Below are 14,501 nucleotides of genomic sequence, written 5' to 3' on the forward strand. Positions count from 1 at the left end.
CAAATTTTTATTTGAAAAATTGAATTTTATTTTTTCTATTAAATTCACGCTTTTGAAACTCTGTGGCAGCACATATATATATATAAAATGGATTGAAGTGTAATCAAGTCAAGGAATTCAGTTCTGATGGACTTTTTGACAAGCTCTTTCACTCGAATATAGCATAGACTTTGAAATCGACTCTTGGCGTATTACTTTCGAAAAGCGCGCAAGGATTCATCTCAGTGTTTGACTTGGCAATAGTTTGCACTTTATCCCCGGGTATATCGTTTCTATATATATATATATATATATATATGTATGTGTGTGCAGGTATCAATCCAGCGGAGGCTTTGAGTTTGAAACGAGAATGAGATTCATTGACCGCACGGACGATCACCGCTCCTATGCATTTTAATGTGCACGGCTACGCGGAAAATGCATATATATATAAAAAAATACTAACCGATAGCATTTGTCGATAAAAAAAATTTTAACATTTTCTTTAAAAAATTTTTTCATATTTAAAAATTTTTCGAATTCTTTTTAGCTAATAAAATATCAAGTCTAAAGGGTATTAAATTTTTATCAAAAGAAAAAATTCCTTTCTCGTTGAAATTGTGGTATCATGTACTGCTTTTTTTTTTTAATGTAAACTATTCCCTTTTGATAGAAAAAATGTATCATAAAAAAGAGAGAGAGAGAGAGAGAGAAAATTAGAAATGATAACTCGTAATTTTTCTGTTTGTGTGATACATATATATACAACTTTGAAAAACGACTTTCACAACTAGTACTTCATTTCACGAATCGACGCACGTAGTAGCTATATAGTTGGAAAAAAAAGGAGAGGATTCGTAAAGCTGGAAACGTACAAATGATACAAGGCAAAATGACACAGTATAAGCTGACTGACAAGATTAAAACCCTTGCGCGATTGCTGTATATTTTCATTTTTGTAATGTCAATTTATTTACACTTCATAAGTTTTTATATTTTTCTTTTCTGATTATTCTTATTTACCCTTTTTTTTTGACATTAAAAATAGAGAATCGGAAATTTTTAGAATAAGGATTATTATTTTTTTTTTTCCTTTTGTTTCTCGTGTCAACGAAATAACGAAGCAAGTGTGCTTCAAAAAGAATTGCTCAGAAGAAAATGGAAAAGATCACGTTTCTGATATTACAGTGATGTGTACTCACATGAGAAAATTCACCATCCTCTCCCCCCCCCTTTTTTTTTGTCTTATATGCCTTAAAAGAGTGTCGTGTTGCATACTGCGCGTCCTATTTTCAACTCGAGTTTCGTTGATTAAAGGACTCCCCGCGATCCTCCCTTTTTCCATATCTGTGAAAACACACACGTGTATACATTTTCAAGTGCTTCTTATACCTCGTAAAATATAAATTTTCCCAAATGAAAATACAATGGTTTAAAATAATTGCATTTATATTTTTAATTAATATAATATTCCAATTAATAGAAAAAAAAAAAAGATAATCAAAAAGAAATAATATAAAAACTTCAATAATAAAGAAGTGAATTTAATTAAGATTCAATTTCACTTAGACGCAGTAAAATTAAATTGTCTTCGTCTCCGCCAGCAAGAATCGTATTACAAAATGTACTTTTTCATCATTTCTTTTTTCTTCTCTCTTCCATTTCCTGTTTCTCTGGTGACACGTGAGATGATATCTCTTATACGGATACAATACCAGGAAGGAGAGGTAAAAAAAAAAAAGATAAGGAGTTCTCTCATTGCTCCATAAGTCTTTGATTGCAATTTTGATTCTCGAACCGCAGAATTTAATTCTTTTCTGATAGCTTCGAAAAAGGATTCTTTTTTTTTTTTTTTTTTTTTTTTTTTTTTTTTATTATTATTATATTGTAATGACGTTCACGCGATCGAACATTCAGGTCTCGATTCTTAAATGCAAATGTAGCGTGGCATGTTTACTACTCGATCGATAAATAGCATTGTGCGAGGTAATGTACACGGAAAAGGAAAAAATCCTCTCCCTTCCCCTTTTGTTGGCTTTAAATCCGTTTAGTTTGATAATAAGTTGTTCTATGCATAAAGAAGGGTTTCTCAAACAATTCGTTTTCATATTCTCTTAAACGAATTAAGAAATTCTTTTTTATTCACATATTTTTTTCTGGTGAAAATATAATTTTTTTTTTTTTTAATATAATTTTTTTTTTTTTTAATAACTCAAGTCATTGCTGGTTCAAATAATCGAACAAATTTTTTATTTGAATTAAATAAACTGTATTTGAAATAAATACCATATTTAGAATCAAATAATAATTATTCAAATCAAATAAATATTTTTTTAATAATCGATTATTTGAATCAAATTTTTTTCAGTATAAAAAAAAACAAAAACTTTTGCTATTCTATAGTGGAACTTTTTACTATTCGAAGTATATTTTTCCTTTTTATTTATTGGAATATTTTTTTTAAATTCCTTTTGTTACAATTTTTTAGGAATCATTAAAAGAAATTTAATTTTTTAGTTTAATTTTCTGTGGAAGTGAATTTAATTATATATATGCACTCATTAAATAGTTATTTAGACTATTTTACACCTTAAAGTTCGTATAACGGCTAATTGCTTTAAAAGTACATGAATTTTAACTAATTAGTTGACGTGAAAAATTACGCGAAAAAACAAATTTTACTTAACCAACACCTTTTTGCTGTGTGTGTGTATGCGTGAACTTTTCAGTGTGGCAACAGGAATTTTTCTCACAATTTTCCACTTTTTATTTTAATTACAAATTCGAAAATTTCAACAAAAAAAATTTTTTTATTTGATTCAACTATAATTGGATATCAAATAAATATTTATTTGAAGCAAATAAATATTTATTTGAAGCAAATAAATTTTTTTTTCACTGAAGCATATATATTTAATTTTTTAAAAAACTTGATTAAATTCTGATTTAATTTTCTTCTTTATATTAATGTATTTAAAAAAGAGTAATTTTCCTTTCCTCTCCCTCTCTGTTTTTTTTTTTTTTTTTTTAATGAAATTTATTCTGAAATTGAAGTCGCAGTTGTGAAAGTGTCTTTTTCTCTCTCCTGAGAGAGAGAGAGAGAAAGTGAGTGTAAACTGCCTCTCTTGGACATAAAGTGTGTATGAGAGCGAAAATAAGAAACTGTATTTTATCGTTTGCAATAGCCGCATCGTAAAAAAATAAGAGAGCTCGAAAATTGTCGCGACGTTAGATGAAAATAATCCCATTGGAAAATCGTTTTGACGATGATAATTTATAGCAACTGGCGAATTCGTGACGAGTTTTTGGAATTTTCATCCATGTGTTGAAAAAAAAAAACCACATATTTATAACGACTATCAAAAAAAAATTTATTTAATTCAAATAATCGATTACTTGACTATTTATCAAATAAATATTTATTTGTATTAAATAATTATTTATTTGTATCAAATAATTATTTGAGTCAATTAATTTGTATTAAATAATTATTTATTTGTATCAAATAATTATTTATTTGTATCAAATAATTATTAGAGTCAATTAATTTGTATTAAATAATTATTTATTTGTTTCAAATAATTATTTGAGTCAATTAATTTGTTTCAAATAATTATTTGAGTCAATTAATTTGTTTCAAATACAGAAATTATTTGTTCAAATAAAATTTATTTGGTTCAAGTATAAATATTTATTTGATAATAGTAAAGTAATTGAGTATTTGAATGAAATAAATTTTTTTTTTTTTCATTGTATTGGGATATAAATTTTAATGACATTAAAAAGGAGAAAGATGATAGGAGGTAAATGACATTGCTATATGATATTAAGTCGGGCAAATTAACAAGTCATGCCAAGTTTGAGATTTACAATTACTGCTCGAACAGTATGTACTTACAATATCGTGGCACGAATCAATAACTTAGGAGGCCGAATATGAAGCTTGAAATACTGCTTTCCTACTCTTGAATTCGAATCGATGACATTCTTGCTACAGAGACAAACGAGCGAACGTTAATCTAGCGTCAGTAATAAACCAGCTATTTCAAAGATAATAACCACACACACACACCGTTATAACAGTAGAACCTTCTATATTATATATATATATATACTGTAAAGTAATTAGAAACGCTATTTATATTTGCTCCATGTTTTATTGATTATTTTTTCAATTATTATAATTATATATGAAAATTATTCAAACTTGTCGACTCCCATTTTTTTTTTTACCTTGGAAATTGCATTAATGTAATTGTACTCGGAATAATAGTAATCATAATTACTCGTAATTATTGTTGGACAATATACTCGTAATTATTGTACTTCCAAAAGTTACATTCAGAATTTTATTGACCTATTTTTTTTTATTACTTTTTTCTTTTTTTTTTTTGTATTGAATTATTTCATGACAACAAATTTTTTGACAGATTAAACTAAATGAATTTTCACACACTTTATATTTCAATATTATAATGATATTGTATATTTTCCAAGAAGTGAAAAATTAAACTCTCAGAGTGACATTTCATTCGAATTTAGAGGTAGAATAATGAGTTTTTTGCGTGAATTATATAAATTTAAAGACCTTGTAGATTATGAATTTTAATGTGTAAATTATTTATTAAAATTTTCACAATTTAATAATTTAATTATGCATTATGAAATTAATTCTGATTAGAATATCTAAAACACTTTTTTTAATGAATAATTAATAAACCGGATGGTCGGTTTTTTATGAAAAATGACAATTATCAAAATTCAATGAACAAATCTGAATTTATAATTTATTTTTAATACAACAATTTAACTAATTAATAATTAATTTTTTTTTTTATTACGAATTAGTAAAATTGAACTAATTGAAAAGCAAAAAAATGTCACTAATTAAAATTTTTACAAATTCAAAAGAGAGAGAGTAGATAAAAATAGAAATTAAATTACTTCGATTAGATTAAATAGAAGGTGAATTAAAAAAAAATGTTTCCAAATTAAAAACTAGTTAATTATGAATACAATTGATGGTTTAAATGGATTTTCAAGCTCCCTGAGAATATTATATAATAGTTGAGGAAAGATAATGGAATGAAAATGAATCATGCGCGAGTCATTGATTTATGGAGGAGAATTAATGGGAACATGATAGCTGACGGGAGGATATAATAAAAAGGTTAAAAATGACTATTAACCAATTAAATAACAGTGTATATTCGCGAATTAACAATAAAAGAGGTAGCTCGCGTGTGCCATCCATCTATTTTTAGTTTAATGCTCTTTCTCTGTGTCAAAGGCGAATGTAAAGGCAAATTTAATCTATTTACCAGTTTCTCACCCTATTTCCAATCTGAAGTCAAACGTATATATACCTTAAACCTTTAAGTCGTTTCTCCTCTCAACACACACACATACTATTACATCAACATTGGTTCGATGGTATTACAATCCATCTCACTCCTCTATTTAGTGGCGCACAATTAGTGCGCACCATTAGTCAAACCCTTTATAGATACAGAATATGTAGTGTCTTACAATTCAAGTGACTATACTCAATGTATGTCCCATTATAAAATGATTGTGAACTTTTTTTTTCTTTTTTTTTTTTTTACTTTTTATATCCCTTTTTTCGTTGCATCTCTTTGAAGAACTTTTTTTCTTTTGTCGTCATTGTCCTCCTTTTTATCTTCAAACAGAAAGCATTTTACTACCGCACGCTAATTTGATAAATTTTTGTCTTTGATTAAAAAAAAAAAAAAAAAAATTGCTTTATAAATTCAAAATCAATTTTTCCTTAGATTGAATAAAATATTTTTTTGTTATATTATTTTTTTACATTGAAAACAAATTTTTTTGTTTACTATTATTAAAAAAAAATCAATTATATATAATATAGAAAATTATAAATAATTAAAATAAAAATAATATTTATATATTTTGTTCAATCTAATATTCTTTTTTGGAAAAAATTTTATGTATTTTTGATATAACGAATTTTGAAATTATTAATATAATGAATTAAAAAGAATATTAATTTTAAGCGCACATAATTTTGTAATATTTTTTTTTTGTGTAATGTTTTATTTTTTTTTTGGACATTCAATATTTTTTAAAAAGTAATTTTACATTTTTATTTTAATAATTTTTGACATATGGCTTTAATTTTATATTTGTTTTCCGTTTCTATTTTAAAATTAAATAAAATCGGTAAACCAAATGAAAAAATTAGCCATTTGTAAAAATTATTAAAATAAAACACAATTGTAAAATTATTATTAAAAATACTGGCCAAAAAAATGCCATGCAAAAAACTGATTAAAATTCACAATTTCTTATTGGCTCAATGGTTATTCAATTATATCATTTATTTTTTATTTATTCACTGATTCAGTAAAATGTGTATAAAAATTATTGATTTCTGAAAAAAGTAATTTTATAAATTCTTTATATAGAAGACTATTTTTATTTCCATCATTTTTATATTAAAATTTCTTTTTAAATTTAAATTTATTAAATTAAATTTTGATTTATAAATATTTAAAACTTTTAATAATAATACATTAATTGTTACCTACACTGAAAAAAGGGTTTGGTATTGACAACCAAACGTTTGGTTGGTATTTAAGCAACCAAAATTAGTAAAAATGTTTACTAATTTAAGTGACTCACTTTTTGCTTTAGAATTAGTTAAATTTTACTAATTGTTAGTAAAAGTTATGAATAATTAGTAAAATTTTACTCATTCAGAAGCAAAAAGTGAGTCACTAATTCAAATTAGTAAACATTTTTACTAATTCAGATTTAGAGAGTGTTTTTTGGAAAATTTTTCCTTGATTTTAAAGTTTTGATCTTATGTAATATTTAAAAGAAAGTAAAAAGTCACAGACACACACACATAGAGAATGAGTGTTTTCCGATTTTCAAAAGTTACTGTTTTAAGTTCTTCGCGGTTCAGTGCACAAAGAAGATACCTGAAGAAATTACAATAGAAATTGTTGTTCACGTCACAGCTTAACTTTGCAAACTCGGCGTATAAAATGAACTCGAAAGAGTGTGGAGAGGGGAGGGGGGGGGGGCAAACGTATTTTGCAAACGAGCTGTAAAACTTCCCACTGCATAATCTGAATTACACTTCACAAAGCTCTTCGAATCTTTCTCTTCTAGAAGCGAGCTGTTTCTGTCAGGTTCACGTTTCACGTAATGTTGAGTCTTTTTTATCTCATCATAATATCCTTCCCTCTTGCCCCCACGAAAATATACTCCATTCACTTGTTATGCTTTTGAAACTTGCATATAAACTCAAGAGAAGTGTATTTTGCTGAATATATATATACACTCAAAGATAATGAAATATAATATATATATATATTATTTAAACGTTTTTTTTAACATTGAAACAAGAAAATATAGCAAAAAAAAGGTCATTAGAGGGGAAAAAAAAATATCACATTAAAGAAAAGGAAATAAATAATTTGGCCATGATCCTTTATAACTCACAATGTAGAATGAAATTCCACCCCCAAAGGTGAAATAGATTCTTAAACTCCCTTTGGTGGAGTGGAATTTCATTCTAAATTGGAGTATGACGTTTGTTCTCTCTTCAAATAATTTATAAATGAAATTCGCTATGATTTATATTATAGAAATAAATTAATTTAAATAATAATATTTATTATTCATTTGTAAATTATTATTAAATAATTTACTAATCTAAAAAAAATTTTTTTTTTAGGAAATATTATCAATTTACTATATTTTAATTAGTTTTTTTTTTATTATTTATGAAGAGAAAAATAATTTTGCATATATATAGAGAGAGAGAGAGAAAGTGATGAAAAGATTAACGAATAATTTCAAAAGCTTTGACTTTTGCGTCTAATAGTGAGAGTTTATATAATTAGCTGAAACTTAAATAAAGGACATGATATTAATTATGTTTTCTTTGGTGACAATGGCAAGTTTAAAGTAAAATAATTTTTATACATTTTTTTTTTTTTTTAATTTTTTTCAAAATTATATGTCAGTTGCATTATTTGCCGCGCACTGTGTTTCTCTTTTAAGTCAAACACAAACAAAACAAAAAACAAAGAAAATGAGAGAGTCAGATGGTTTAGAGTGAAAATTATACTCTTGTCGGCTTTAAACTTTTGTGTCGAAAATTAACCCTCTTTTTTACAAAAAGTATTTTAAATTTTGTTTATTAATTATTATTATTATTATTATTATTATTTTATTATTTTATTATTTTATTATTTAATTGTTTATTATTTATTACCTATTATATTGAATATTCAAAAAAAAATATTATTAAAAAATTATTTTTTGTTTTTTTTCTAACGTGTCAGAAATATATGTAAAGGGAAACAATTTTTTTTTTTCTTCGTGTTCATTTTATTTTCTTTTTTTTTTTTTTTCTTTTTCCATATATGCAATTTTACTTTCTAATAGCAATTACTTAGTTATGTATTTTTCCTGCATGACCCAAATTCATTTGCTTGTTCGCCATCGATCATAGTACCTACACCCTATATATACAATACAACCCCCTTTGGATGTTCACATTTCAAACCTTTGTCATGAATCAGCATTTTATACTTCATCCAAAGTAATATAACACAAAGGGGGATTATTCTTTATTAATTAAAATCGCCTTTTTCAACACTTTTATTTTAATAAATAAAAAAAAAAACACTTTTTTTTGTTCTCAATTTTTTATTGTATCTTTTTAATCGGATTTTTTGTGCAAAAAAATAAAAAAAAAAAAAAAAAAAAAAAAAACAGTTATATTGTAATTTTTATCGTAAAAGTAATATAAAATTGATATCGATGTTCTCATTAATAAGGAAATTTTAAAAGCAGTGTTTTATCAATTAATAATTTTTCTCATTACATTATATTTTCCCTGTATATATATATATATATATATATATATATATATAATTGAAAGGTTTTTATATTCCGCTTTTAAAAATTCATTATATGTCATTAAGTTAATTAACAGATACAAGAGATGAAATTTATTAATGAATCGTTAAATTTTGTATTTATCATTAAATTAATGGTATTCTATTATTAATTTATTATGATATAAATTGAAGTCGATTAGATACTCGTGAATATTATTCGTAAAAAAAAAAATATAGAAAAAGAATTTTAAAGAGAATAGCACGTGTGACATATTTCTCTATACTTTTTCTCCTAATTAGAATACGACGCACCCTTTCCCTTCGCGCGAAAACTTTTAACCACAAAATCGCACTGAATATTCATCGAGTAATACGATTTCACAGTTTTGAGCTTACATCCGGTTCCGCTTTAACCCACAGATAAATTCGCGTCTGATATTGCGCCTGGAATTTCACGTCCCTAGAAACTGTGACGTGCCAACTTTGTTTTAGAAGGCTCTATCTGTGTATGTATGTGTGTGGGGGAAAAGTTGTAATTGCATAAATTTTAACTTTTACCGCGCTGAAAAAAAAAAGATGATAAATAAAAACAAAAGCTAAAAATATAACAAAAACCTTTATTTACCGAAATTTGCGAAAAAAAAGAAAAGTTTTAATAAATTTATTTTTGAAAATGAGATTAATGTAATTTTGCTTTTTGAATATATGAAGTGAAACAATCTGTTGATTAACATTTGACAACATGTATATTATATGGGTTGAAACAAACAACAAAGTCGATCCAAGTTTGATGTGCCTTTACTTAAAGTTGTATCGACAAGAATGGCATACCAAATTACCAAAGTTATTTGCAGAGTTGAGAGAGAGACGAAACTTTGAAGTTTTATCTCCTATATGCAACTGACGATCTTCCAATATTGTTAGAACTTGAATTGAAAGTGACCATGTTTTCATATAAATATAGCATTTTTTTTTTTATTTTTTTTTTTGAAAAAATTTTGAATAGAAACAAATTTTTATTTTAAAAATCTTTCTCGAATAAAAAATATATCAAGAAATTTATTTGCGAGTTATATTCAAAGTGAATTTTTCTTATACGGAAACATATTTTCCAACAGACAATATCTAATTCACATTTTTATATATATATTGAAATATACGCCTCATTCAGTTTCAACTTTGGCTCCTTCAATATAGACAAGATAGAATTGAAGAATCCGTGAAAAATATCTTACCGCTTCTCTTACAATTTTCGCAGGGATGTAGGTTATACGAGAATTGAGAGATAATTTGGATGGAAAGAAATCCAAAGAAACTGCGGTTCGCCAGGTATATATTGAGAGAGAGAGAGAGAGAAGAAAAAGAAAAAGTAGAAACGATGAGTGAAGAATTCTTTTTTCTTTCAAGTATTCCGGTATCGTTTCAGCAGTAACGTCCTTATCTTCTTCTATCCTCTCGCGTTTCTTTCATTTTTTTTTTTTTTTTTTTTTTTTTTTTGCCCCAACGTCTAAGCAAAAGCGCTTTTTGAAATTCCCGTTTGAAAGACGGATTCTGTTATCGACTGCAATACACAAGCCTTGAAGTTTAATCGACTGATACCAAAGTGCAACCCATTCTCAATTTCCTCTATTCTTTTTTTTTCTTGCAGAGGCTCGAGTGGTCCAGCATCCAACCCCATCTGCAATTGTGTAGCGTCAAAGGAAGAAGCGATGACGAGTGCCAAAATTACATAAGGATCTTTGGCAGACAAGGACCTGATCGCTTTTTAACGTGTGGAACAAACGCCTACAAGCCACTGTGCAAGCAGTTTTCCATTAAGGTAGGAATCACAATTTTTTGTTTTTAGAAAATATATTATGGTTATGATAAAAATTTTTTTACACTGAAGAAAAAATTTATTTTATACAAATAATCGACTATTGTTAAAAGAAAAAAAAAATTCGTTTAAAAAAAAAAAAAAATTTTTTGAGTCAAATATGGCATTTGTTTTAGAAATTATTGGTTTCGGATACAATTTATTGAATTCAAATAAAATTTATTGGAAACGAATAAAATTTATTGGGTTCAGATAAATAATTATTTGGTTCAAAGAAACATTTATTTGGTTGAAGTAAATATTTATTTGGTTCGAATGCAATTTATTTGGTTCAAAAAAATATTTATTTGGTTCGAATGCAATTTATTTGATTCAAATTAAAAATTATTTGGTTCAAATGCAATTTATTTTGTTCGAATAAAAACTGTTTGGTTCAAATACAATTTATTTAATTTAAATAAAAATTTTTCGATTCCAGTACAAATTATTTTGTTTAAATAAAAATTATTTTGGTTCGAAAAATATTTATTTGATTTAAATAATAATTATTTGGTTCAAAGAAACATTTATTTGGTTGAAGTAAATATTTATTTGGTTCGAATGCAATTTATTTGGTTCAAAAAAATATTTATTTGGTTCGAATGCAATTTATTTGATTCAAATTAAAAATTATTTGGTTCAAATGCAATTTATTTTGTTCGAATAAAAACTGTTTGGTTCAAATACAATTTATTTAATTTAAATAAAAATTTTTCGATTCCAGTACAAATTATTTTGTTTAAATAAAAATTATTTTGGTTCGAAAAATATTTATTTGATTTAAATAATAATTATTTGGTTCAAAAAAATATTTATTTGGTTAAAGTAAATATTTATTTGGTTCGAATGCAATTTATTTGGTTCAAATAAAAAATTATTTGGTTCAAATGCAATTTATTTTGTTCGAATAAAAACTGTTTGGTTCAAATACAATTTATTTAATTTAAATAAAAATTGTTCGGTTCCAGTAAAATTTATTTTGTTTAAATACAAATTATTTTGGTTCGAAAAATATTTATTTGGTTTAAATAATAATTATTTGGTTCAAAGAAACATTTATTTGGTTGAAGTAAATATTTATTTGGTTCGAATGCAATTTATTTGGTTCAAATAAAAAATTATTTGGTTCGAATGCAATTTATTTGGTTTCAATAAAAACTATTTGGCTCAAATACAATTTATTTAATTCAAATGTAAATAATTTGTTTCAAATACAATTTATTTTGTTCGAATAAAAATTATTTAATTCAAATAAATATTTATTTGGTTCGAATAAAAATTATTTAGTTTAAATAAATATTCATTAGATTTAAATAAATATTTATCTGTTTCGAATAAAATTTATATTTAATTAAAATAAAAATTATTTGTTTCAAATACATAATTTATTTAATTCAAATAAAACTAGTTTGATTCAAATAAAATTTTGTTTTGTTGGACTAAAAATTATTTAGTTTAAATAAATATTTATTTGATTCGAATACAATTTATTTAATATAAGATTTTTTCTACACACTGTGATAATATGTCAATTAAAAAATTATTTAAATCAAATAAATTTTTCCAGCTTATGATTATTATAATAATAAAAATTTTTCACGATATAAAATGACAATTTTGTTCGTGAGAATAATAGAAAACTAATACCAAAGGAAATTCAACTCAAAAAAGAAAAACATGTTTTGACAATTAAATTCGAGCAATGCAATTAAATACCCATGTTGTTAGTTGTTTTGCTTGCATATTTTTATAACGTAAAGCAATTATTTAGCCACGAATGCAGTTGAATGCGATAAAACAATACAGATAATGTACGTAGGTGAGAGTAAGATAATTTGTGTCACGCAGTCACGCAATGTATATATATATGTGCACATTTGCCTAGATATATACAATTCATTTGATTTTAAACTCGGAAAGTATAATTACACACAAAATGAAAGTGCACAACTAAAACTTTCCAAAACGAATATCAATCATCAATTCTTAAAAAATACATATTTTTCTTATATTGGAAATAATTTTTTTTTTTTTCGAAAAAGAAAGTAATAACAAAAGAAATTACTGCTGTGTAGGAAATTTAACTTCACACTTGGAAAATAAAGGGGATGTACATTTTTGATGAAAGCCAATTCAAAAAAAAAAAAAAAAAAAAAAAAATGGGAGTATTTATGTCAGAGACAGGAAAGACACCGTGTATATCACATTCAGTAGTCTCTCGTATCTTTTATGTCACTGGCATGACATACATGTACGGTCGATGAAAAGACAAAAGACCTTCTACTCTCTTGCCTCGCCAAGCGAATCTCTTGGCAGAGATTTCGCTGCAGTATCCAAAAACCCCTCGTTCCATATAGTTGTGCGAAGGCTTAAATGTGTCGAGCTAGACGTAATCAAGCCTCAAAGTTTCAAATTACTTTCCATTTTCATTCTCTTTCCGCTTAAAACCGCTTAATATTCCTACAAATTATATAAACCAAGCCAAAAATAATTTTCAACAAAAAAGAATATCACCAATAAACTCATTTCTCGAAAATTTTTAGTGATTTATTTTATAAAATATAGATATTTAAATTGAATTTCTTTTTTAAATTTAATTTTAGTTTAAATAATTCTATTTCGAATAAAAAATATTTCCTTTTTTTTTTTTTGGATAAAATTATTCTGACCCCAAAGAGCTTTTAGAAATTTAATATTATGTTATTCAAGTTTTAAGTGTCGCAAAACTTACCTTTTAAAAGTAGCATTGCGTATAACTTTTTCGACTTTTAAAAAGGGTCTTGACTTTTTTATATATATATATATATATATATATATATATATACTCGTACAAGAAAAGTTTTGAAACATTTTCTTTTTTTAAAAAGAGCAATAAAAAGGGAATTTTTAATATCTAGTAATGGTTGGACTGACTAGTATTTGTTTAAATTACTCTTGTAGTTAAAGAAAAATTATGTCCCAACACTGAAAAAAAAATTTATTTGGTTCAAATAATTGATTATTGACTATTATCAAATAATTATTATTTCACTATTAAAATCAATATTAAAATCAAGAATTTTTATTCTTTCTTATAATATATATTGCAAATTATTATTTTAAAAAATCAAAAAATAAATATAAAAATATCTTTATTATAAAACTAAAATTTTTATAATATATAAAAACTGTTCAGTAAAAATAAAAATGTTTATAAAATAATTATAATGTATATAGGGTCAGTCGGGGTAAATCCGAACGGGGGGTAAATCCGAACGCTAATTATTTCAGCTTAATTAAAATTTTTAAAAATAAGTTCGATATGAGAATTTTTACCTCAGATCCTCTTGAAGAGATTCTAAGTATTATCCCATTTTTTGTTTGTTAATTAGCAACAGCATAAACAAAGATAACAAGTATTGCAAAAAAGATTGAAAATCAAAGATGACACTCTTTCAGTATTTTGTCTCGTATTTGAAGAAAAAGAAGCTAAAAATTCATTTTATTATTTATAATTGTTTGTTATGAATACTAGAACAGAAACTATATTTGATTTTTGCCTTCTGTAAAATTTTATTAATAATATCAGACCGTTCGTATTTACCCAAGAAAATTGGAAAACTGGGGTAAATCCGAACGGTATTTTTAATAATTTTTTTTTACATCAGAGCCACACAAAATTGTTTTTTTTATTATACTATTATTTTAACATTATAAAAGTACATAGAAAAAAGTTTTTCTTTCTATATGTATCCTCGTTAGTAATTAATAAGCAGAAACCTAATCTC

General features: G+C 25.0%; 1 protein-coding gene across 3 annotated transcripts in view; it reads left to right on the plus strand.

The window, feature by feature from the left end:
• The window catches only part of LOC127283856 (semaphorin-1A-like), a 167,347-nt gene that overhangs the window by 94,546 nt on the left and 58,300 nt on the right, over positions 1-14,501 (plus strand). For all 3 annotated transcript variants that reach the window (XM_051308958.1, XM_051308959.1, XM_051308961.1), the window contains exon 4: positions 10,528-10,698. In XM_051308958.1, coding sequence (XP_051164915.1) covers positions 10,528-10,698 — 171 coding nt within the window. The remainder of the gene's footprint in view (positions 1-10,527; positions 10,699-14,501) is intronic.

Source organism: Leptopilina boulardi, unplaced genomic scaffold, assembly GCF_019393585.1.
Source record: "Leptopilina boulardi isolate dan_hultmark-lab unplaced genomic scaffold, ZJU_Lbou_2.1 LbouV2_312, whole genome shotgun sequence".
In the NCBI taxonomy this organism is placed as follows: domain Eukaryota; kingdom Metazoa; phylum Arthropoda; class Insecta; order Hymenoptera; family Figitidae; genus Leptopilina; species Leptopilina boulardi.